Below are 9,936 nucleotides of genomic sequence, written 5' to 3'. Positions count from 1 at the left end.
TTCAACTATCGGTCACCACCACAAGTTGGTTCAACTTCTTTAATTAATATCATTGTCTGATCCTGGCACTGTCCTTTCAGCACCTTTCGCTTAACATGTAATTTCATCAAGATCTGTTGCCTACGCCTATAATAGTCATACTCATCACTTATTATTGTTATTGTTACAAATAGAAGATTATCACTTCTCACAATGGTGCTCCTGTCTCAGCCTCCAGTATTTATGCTGCAATAGTTTATGTCGGGGGGCTAGGGCTAGTCTGTTATATCTGGAGTATTTCTTCTGTCTTATCCGGTGTCCTGTGTGAATTTTCCGATGAGGTTTCCGAGGCATGAGTGCAGCATGATCCTCAAACTTGGAATTTCGAGTTGGATGATCATTCAAACCGATTTTTCCCAGTCGGAGCTCCGTTTTTTTAATGAGCTCCCAGTTGTCTTGAACGCACTGACGTCAGATTATCTAGCCAAAAAGCACAAATGAGCTGTTATATTTATCCCAAAATCTGTCTATCAATAGTCTGGCTCTAATTGTGTCTATATTTGAGCGATTTACGCATCTGCAGGTATGTGGATTTCCTTAAAATGTTTGACTAACGCATCACAAGGGCTAGCTTTGGGCCACAACATCGGGAGTCTGTGTATTGGGTGCAGCAGCAATATGGTGCGGTTCAGACAAAAGTTGGATTCAAACATGTATTTGATAGTGAGGGACACATTTGACTTTACGACTGGTAAATAGTTCCTACAGGTTATACATATGCCGTTGTTGACAGGAAACGTTTATTTGTTGTTGGTGAAGTCGGAAACATTGTTATAGTGTTACTTTCCGTCGATACACACCAGAACGATGTACAACCGGGAGTCAAACCTACACTCAATACACAGACTCCCGGTGTTGTCACTCACCTGTGCGCAACTGCGCGTGCTACCGGAGAAAATGAAGTGCGAGGATCAGCTGTCATCTTGCTGTCAGCAGGTTCAGCTGAGCTTGTGTTTTTCATGTCAAGATTCGTGACAATTCGGTGTTTTGCCAGATCTCGACCTCGTGTCAGGAATTCACTTGAAGATGGCGAAAAAGAGTAGTTCCAAAAAGTCATTCAAAAGCTTGTTTTCTAAAAGCGAAGCCAATTTAACCGACTCTGTGGAGAAAGAGAAAGATGACGGTGGACGAAAAATATTTAAGCTCTTCAAATTCAAGAAAAAGTGGAAACCCAACAAAAATGAAGAGAAGCAAGTAGTCGTCGGGTAGGCTATGCCAAATACTTGAAATAGTTCCAGGCTTTTCTTTTTGAAACAACATAATGTTACTGGTTTGGTGGAATGACACCTGTCTTATTTCGTGATAACGTTACCATTATAATGTTCCACTGAAGTCCACAGACTTTGAATAGCATACTTTATTTATTTTGTGCATGACTTGAAATGAGTTCACACGTTTGTTATATTTATTGCCCGCATCTCTAAACAGTGGGAACAATTAGGTTTTAAAAAAAGATATGTTATTGTTTTGTCACATACACCGGATAGGTGCATTGAAACGTGTTGTTTTACAGGGTCAGCCATAGTAGTACGGCGCCCCTTAAGCAATTTAGGGTTAAGTGCCTTGTTCAAGGGCACAACGACAGATTTTTCACCTTGTTGGCTTGGGTCTTCAGCCACGACCTTTCGGTTAGCCTACTGGCCCAACACTCGAACCGCTAAACTACCTATTGCTGCTAGGTACAGTAATTGACTGGATAGGTATCATTATGGTTCATGATAGAGTATAACATTGAATACATCTGCAGGGTTTATCCCGTTTGTGGGGTAGCTTTTTCAAATATTTAGTGGTTGGCTGTAGCTAGTGTCAAACTTGCGACCCTGGGTTTCAATGCCAGTACAGTTCTAACAGATGTAAGGTTTAATTGTCAGGGCTCCAGGCTAACTTTTTCAGTTGGTAGCACCAGCCCATCATTCTGCAGTGTAACACAACAGAAAAAATAGGAATAATCATCTTATAATGTGATTATAAAGTCATTCATAAAGCTTTATTAAGAAGGGGACTACTTGGGGGACTACTCAATTGGAATTCAATGAATTAGATAATCCAGTGATTGTCATGAATTTATGAATTGTCATGAATTTAAGGTTTACAAGTAGGCTATTTTTGTTATATTATAGGCTAAAATAAATAAATAAAATAGGCTACTGCCAAAATAGGGCTGAAAACACATTAGGTCTAACTCTAAATATAAAACCTACTGCTAGTAGCATTGTATTAATCAGTAAACGTAATGTCCTAAAAAATACTTTGCAATGAGACCTAGTGCACTTATGATGACCGATGCACATTTCACACGCTCCATATTTTAAATCCATATCAGATATTTATTTGTAAAACAGTGTGTTTTGAGCTCAGTATTTAGCATTGAGAAACAAATACCTACAGAAAGCTGAGACCCTCCTTTCTATAATATGGACAACTGGTTGCTTCTAAATAATAATTATTCTAATGCCATGGTTGGTGTTTTGCATGACAAGAAATGAAAAAGCCAGGTAGGAGTTATGACAAGGTAGGAACCAAAGTGTTGGTCAGTGTTTCCCAGGGGACCCTAATTACATTTTAATAGGTATTACATTTAAGACAAATATTACACAATAGGCTCTCTGATTCAGAACATACTGTTCCACAAACAACATGCTGATATACACCACACTGAATGCAATTTGCAACCTCTATTAAGCATAGGGTTTCAAAGGTCGGAAACTTTCTGGAGATTTTCCGGACATTTTCCATGGGAAGTTAGCCCGTTAATTTTGGGAATTTTAGCTTATAACAGTTAACTTTCTTTGTGGGATACACATAAGGCAATTCTAGGTCTTGTGGCATATTTTGGTTAAACTATCCCCAATTCAATGGAATTGCAACCCTCTGCATGTGCAGTGCACTCTTCCATCACATGTACAGCTGATTCTCAAGATCTTGCACACTATTGAGATGCTATTGAGCCCACACTACTACACTGTCTGAGCCAAGAACTACATGCTTTCTGGTAAGTTTTGATTACAATACTGGGTGGGGTGAATATATTTTATATGACATACATAATTTTTTGTTAACTAGTAAATAGTAGCCTACAGCAAAGTGTGTTTAAATAATTTCTAACTTGTTAACAATTTCTGCTAGTTAGATTTTGGTACCATGTGGATTTTAGCATGCTTGAGCCTGCCAACTGAGGAATGTTAATTCACCTGTTTCCATACATGTTTCATTTTAAAACATTTATCTTACAAAGGAGCTGTTTAATCTAACTGCTTAACTATTTTTTTTACCCATTTTTTTCTAATCTTTACAGGAAAATGCCACAGACACTATCTAATGTGTGGAGACATTTCACTGCAGCTAATGTAGAAGGAAAGCCGTGTACATTTGCAAATACTGTGCCAAATCATATGTGAAGAATGCAAAAAAGATGCGGAATCATCTGGCCATGTGCATAAAGTTCCCTCAACGCTCACAACAAGCAACCTCTGACAAAAGTCCCTCTTCCCTGTGGCTCAGTTGGTAGAGCATGGTGTTTGCAATGCCAGCATGGTGTGTGCAATGCCAGGGTTGTGGGTTTGATTCCCACGGGGGGCCAGTACAAAAAAAAAAAAAATGCATGAAATGAAATATATGCATTCACTACTGTAAGTCGCTCTGGATAAGAGCGTCTGCTAAATGACTGAAATGTAAAATGTACTTCTATTTGAGGTGAAAATGATGAATCAGACACCTTATCGATAGCAACAGCTCATGGTCCTCCTGGAATCAGACGTTTTTTTGACTCAATGGAGGAACGTAGTCAGATAAATGCTGATGAATGTCTTGCTGGAGCTGTGTATGCAACTGGTTCACCTCTGATGCTCACAGGCAATGTGTATTGGAAGATATTTCTGAATGTTCTTCGCCCAGCATACACCCCTCCACCAGACATGCTTTATCTACTAATTTGCTGGATGCAGAGTTCAACAAAGTTCAAGTGAAGGTCAAGCAAATTATAGAGAAGCAGACTGTATTGCAATCATCTCTGATGGGTGGTCGAATGTTCGTGGGTAAGGAATAATTAACTACATAATCTCCACCCCTCAACCAGTATTCTACAAGAGCACAGACACAAGGGACAACAGACACACCGGTCTCTACATTGCAGATGAGCTGAAGGCAGTCATATATGACCTTGGACCACGGAAGGTATTTGCACGGGTGACAGACAATGCTGCGAACATGAAGGCTGCTTGGTCTAAAGTGGAGAAGTCCTACCCTCACATCACACCCATTGGCTGTGCTGCTCATGCATTGAATCTGCTCCTCAAGGACATCATGGCACTTAAAACAATGGATACACTCTACAATAGAGCCAAGGAAATGGTTAGATAGGTGAAGGGTCATCAAGATATAGCAGCAATCTACCTCATCAAGCAAAGTGATAAGAATAAGAGCACCGCATTGAAGCTGCCCAGCAACACCCGTTGGGGTGGTGTTGTCATCATGTTTGACAGTCTCCTGGAGGGGAAGGAGTCTCTCCAACAAATGGCCATATCACAGTCTGCCGATATGGACAGCCCCATCAAGAGGATCCTCCTGGATGTATTTTGAGAGAGAGTGGTATGCAGCCTGAAACTCCTGAAACCTATAGTAGTAGCCATTGCATGGATTGAGGGAGACAATGCCATCCTGTCTGATGTTCAGATTCTGCTTACAGATGTAAGAGAAGAAATCCTTACTGCCCTGCCCACTTCACTGTTGCTCCAAGCAGAATAAACTGCAGTTCTGAAATACATATTTTTTTTTTTAAGACTTCTGCCTGAAGCCCATACACGCTGCAGTGTACATGTTGGACCCCAAGTATGCTGGCAAGAGCATCCTGTCTGGTGCAGAGATCAATAAGGCCTATGGTGTCATCACTACTGTGTCTCGCCACCTTGGACTGGATGAGTGCAAGGTTCTTGGCAGTCTGGCGAAGTCGTGCCAACATATCTCAGCAGCCACCTGGTGGAAGGGACTTTGTGGATCTGAAGCTCTTTCCCCTGTTGCCTCCATCATCCTCCAAATCCCACCAATATCAGCCACCTCAGAGCGCAACTGGTCCTTGTTTGGGAACACACACAACAAAGTACGCAACAGGCTGACCAATACAAGGGTTGAAAAATTGGTGGCCATCAGGGCAAATTTGAGGCTTTTTGAGCCTGACAATGAGCCATCCTCAACAAGGTTGGAAAGTGACAGTGAAGATGAGGCGTCAGAGTCTGATGTTCAAGAGGTGGCCATTGAGGAGGTCCTGGGAGAAGACATGGAAGCCTGAGAGGAAGACAGCCAAAGCTTTAGTTTCTAGACTATCATTTTACAGATGTATGTTGGAAACGTTTTTGGTAGATGCGATGGATCATTCAAAATTTCCTTTCTTTTGTTGTTCAGTGAAATCATCCCATGTGAAGAGTCAACTCATTTAATTCATGTTCAATTCATAACAAAATAGTTGTTTTTATTTCTATTGGAAGGATTTAACCATTTGCAATTATGTCTACTTATGATAAGGTAAAATGTTTATGTTTCTGTCTCCATATGATATTATAAATACATTCAATGCAAAAAACATCTACATTTAAATGGCATTAATATTAATTTGCATATATTTTCATTAATTCCCAGGGAAAGTTTCCACCTCTGAATATTCCCCAAAATGCGCAACCCTAACAAACAATCAACGAACCATGACATCAGAGGTGCCACATGCACTAACTCAAAACAAGATCCCACAAAACACAGTGGGGAAATGGCTGCCTAAATATGATCCCAAATCAGAGACAACGCTAAACAGCTGCCTCTGATTGGGAACCATACCAAGCACACCAACATAGAAATAATAAACCTAGAACATCCCCTAGTCATGCCCTGGTCAGGGCGTGACAGCACCCCCCCCAAAGGTGCGGACTCCGGCCGCAAAACCTGAAACCAACTGTGGGGGGGGGTGATTAGTGTCGGTGGCGGCTCCGGTGCAGGTCGTAGCCCCCGCCTGGATCCGGCCATGGCGCCGGGCTGAACACCGTGCCTGGACTGGGCATCGGCGCAAAGGAGGGCTCCGGCCATGGAGCTGGGTTGGACGCTGTGCCTGGACTGAGCACCGGCGCAAAGGAGGGCTCCGGCCATAGAGCTGGGTTGGACGCCGTGCCTGGACTGGGCACCGGCGCAGAGGAAGGCTCCGGCCTTGGAGCGGGACTGGACGCCGTGCCTGGACTGGGCACCGGCGCAGAGGAAGGCTCCCGCCTTGGAGCTGGACTGGACACTGTGCCTGGAGTGGGCATCGGCGCAGAGGAGGGCTCCGGCCTGTGGACCGTCGTAGGAGGCTCCGGCCTGTGGACTGTCGCAGGAGGCTCCGGACTGTGGACCATCGCAGGAGGCTCCGGACTGTGGACCGTCGCAGGAGGCTCCGGACTGTGGACCGTCGCAGGAGGCTCCGGACTGTGGACCGTCGCAGGAGGCTCCGGACTGTGGACCGTCGCAGGAGGTTCCGGACTGTGGACTGTCGCAGGATGTTCCGGACTGTGGACCGTCGCAGGATGTTCCGGACTGTGGGTTGTCGCAGGAGGTTCTGGACTGTGAACCGTCGCTGGAAGCTCCGGACTTTGTACCGTCGCCGGAAGCTCTGGACTGTAAACCGTCGTTGGAGGCTCTGGACTGGGAACCGTCGCCGGAAGCTCTGGACTGTGAACTGTCGCCGGAAGCTCCTGACTGTAAATGCGCACTGGAGGCCTAGTGCGTGGAGCCGGTACAGGTGGCACCAGACTGGTGACACGCACTTCAGGGCAAGTGCGGGGAGCAGGCACAGGACGTACCGGACTGGGGAGGCGCACCGGAGGCCTGATGCGTAGGACCAGCACAGGTTGCACTGGACTGGTGACACGCTCTTCAGGGTGAGTGCGAGGAGCAAGCACAGGACGGACCGGACTGGGGAGGCGCACTGGAGGCCTGATGCGTTGGGCCGGCACAGGTTGTACCGGACTGGTGACACGCACTTCAGGGCGAGTGCGAGGAGCTGGCACAGGACGTACTAGGCTGTGAAGGCATACTGGAGACTTGGTGCGTAGAGCCGGCACAAATTTAACCGGAACGATGACACACTTCGCAGGGCGATTGCGGGGAGCTGGCACAGGACGCACCGGACTGGGGACACACACTTCAGGGCGAGTGCAAGGAGGGGACACAGGACGTACCGGACTGGGGAGGCGCACTGGAGACCTGATGCGTGGGACCGGTACAAGTTGCACCGGACTGGTGACACGCTCCTCCAAACGCCTGCGTTGCCGCATACTCCTAGCCAACTCCATTCTCCGGTATCCCTCCTCGCACTGTTCCATTAACTCCCAGGCGGGCTCTGGTACTCTCCTTGGGTCGACCGACCACCTCTCTATCTCCTCCCAGGTTGTCACTGGCTCACTCCCCGGCTCCGCCGACCACCCCGTGTGCCCCCCACCTTTGAGCTTTCCTTGTGGCCGCGAACCCCGGCGTCGTCGCTGTCCTCCCTTCTCTCCTTGCGTCTGCTTCCATGGCAGGCTTTTGTGTCCTGCCAAGATTTACTCCCAAGTCCAGGATGTCTTCTCCTCCTTGGTCTCTTCCCAAGCCCAGGATATCTTCTCCTCCTGGGCACACTGCTTGGTCCTGTTGTGGTGGGATCTTCTGTCACGAACGTCGTTGGAAGCATACTCGGACCAAAGCGCAGCGTGATTGAAGTTCCACATATTTATTTAAGCGAAACTTCCAAACAAAAAGAAACAAACAATCAACGAACCGTGACATCAGAGGTGCCACATGCACTAACTAAAAAACAAGATCCCACAAAACACAGTAGGGAAATGGCTGCCTAAATATGATCCCAAATCAGAGACAATGCTAAACAGCTGCCTCTGATTGGAAACCATACCAAGCACACCAACATAGAAATAATAAACCTAGAACATTCCCTAGTCACGCCCTGACCTACTATACCATAGAGAACCAAGGGCTCTCTATGGTCAGGGCGTGACAGCATGAAGCATATTGAGAATCGGACTGTTGATAAGTACTTAAGTATCACAGTAGGAGGCTGTTCCTTCTCTTGCTAGAACAAAATACGTACCTGCTGCGTACGAGTTGGTACCGACGAACCAGACGATTCTACTTGTAGAAACGCAATGCTCCTCAGTGGCCGATAACTTGGCTTTGAGCCAATGATAGAGCATACATCTCCATGTGGGGGAGCTGACAGGAGTGACAGCAAAAAGGAAAAAAGTGTTGTGCTAGGTAGCGAATGACACGCTAACGGTTTAGCTAACGTTAGCTAGCGAGCTAAAAAAAACTGTCTATGGGCTGGCACTATGGGATTATGGAGAGTGAATTAAATTGTTTCTTCGTCATCTGGCTAGCTAGTTAACTAGCTGTGGCCATCTGGCTAGTATCAACAAGGGCTTTCTACAACACTAGCTAGCTAGTTAGCTAACATTGGAAAGCTTCAAAGCAAAATACAGATGGAATAGCATTGCCAAACTAAGCTTAAGAATGCAACTCTACTGCCAATTTCTGTTTTGGAGTATTTTAACAAGGCTGATGGCTTCAATGTCGGTGTGGTCGAACACAAAAGAGATTGACCGCTGACACTGTTCAGAGGTGCTAAGTACACCCGGCACGCAAACGTTTGATAATCGTACTGGTATGTGGGAGCCATTAGAGTTAACGTTTGCTTTGCTCTAGTTCAGTGCATTAGGTAAATGGCATTGAGCTGGCCAGCTAGTTAGCGATTAGCGTTACACGTGCCAGCTTCCTTAGACCGACTAACTAGTGTTTTGCAAGACACACAAACTAATAGGAAAATACAGAAAACATGTGGATTCATATTAAGAAGCAACGTGGAAAGCCACATGCATTGATAGTGTGCTGAGAGAAAGTCAACAGGGGGACCTGTGCTGCCTGCTTGAGAGACGGGGGGCGGGAGCCATCAGCCACGGGAGGGAGAGTATTTTTTTTTTGAGAGAGAGAGAGAGAGAGAGAGAGAGAGAGAGAGAGAGAGAGAGAGAGAGAGAGAGAGAGAGAGAGAGAGAGACTCGTTAATTCCAGCAGCCGGCCCCAGCGAAACAGGCACAGTGGCAGGGCAGACACTTTTTTTTATTACAGGAATCTTGAGGATAATTCAAAATGTAGGACATTTTGATTGAGGTAATCAGGTAGAATGTGCAGATCGCACCAGTAAAATTTTACTCTCACAACCAAGTCAAAGGGTTGCAAAATTCGACTAAATGGTTGCAGTCTGGATCCCAGGCTATGTGGGGTCAGTTGATAATTGGAGTCCTAAAATATCCAATTTACGATTGGTGTGGTCCCTATACCATTACCTTGTGTAGATGCAGTATATTGTGTAGATATCATAGGAATCCTCCCAATGATATGATACCTGTCATATCACCTTTCATATTTGTTCACCATGACCTGCCATTCAAAATTGGCCCTCCTTGGCCCCAGACATTAAGGCAACAACATCATTGTTAGTCTGTGGATAACTATTCGATAACTTTTGTTCTTTCATACAGTTGTACTATCGTATTGATAGTTCCCCCAATAGTGGCGAATCCTCAGCTGCAATTCTGCGAAGGTGGTGGGGTGATTCAGAACCAGCAACCTTACAAGAGGTCCAGTCCCTATGGTGTTAAACCATACACAACACGCTAGACAGGATGCAGAGCTACCGGGTCAAACCATCCACTTTGCATGCTCATCTGAGGGTAGCCCAAACATGCAGTATTTACACACATTTATGTTTCTGTTGATCCTACAAAATTCTCAATGGCTTTATTTAGGTATGCTATGTGGTGATGAAACTTTGACCCTTATTTAGTGTCAAAGTTGAATATGAACAAACAGGTGAATGAGCGGCATAGCACATTACAC

General features: G+C 45.4%; 1 protein-coding gene across 1 annotated transcript in view; it reads left to right on the top strand.

The window, feature by feature from the left end:
* The first annotated feature begins 589 nt into the window (after nucleotides 1-589).
* LOC106570042 (uncharacterized) overlaps nucleotides 590-9,936 on the top strand; it is a 92,826-nt gene continuing 83,479 nt past the window's right edge. The window contains exon 1 of the mRNA XM_014141968.2: nucleotides 590-1,244. Within this exon, the coding sequence (XP_013997443.2) occupies nucleotides 1,066-1,244 (179 nt within the window). The 5' untranslated portion in view covers nucleotides 590-1,065. The remainder of the gene's footprint in view (nucleotides 1,245-9,936) is intronic.

Source organism: Salmo salar, chromosome ssa14 (genome assembly GCF_905237065.1).
Source record: "Salmo salar chromosome ssa14, Ssal_v3.1, whole genome shotgun sequence".
Classification (NCBI taxonomy): domain Eukaryota; kingdom Metazoa; phylum Chordata; class Actinopteri; order Salmoniformes; family Salmonidae; genus Salmo; species Salmo salar.
Note: the sequence above shows the minus strand (reverse complement) of the source record. Positions and strands in the feature narration are given on the sequence as shown.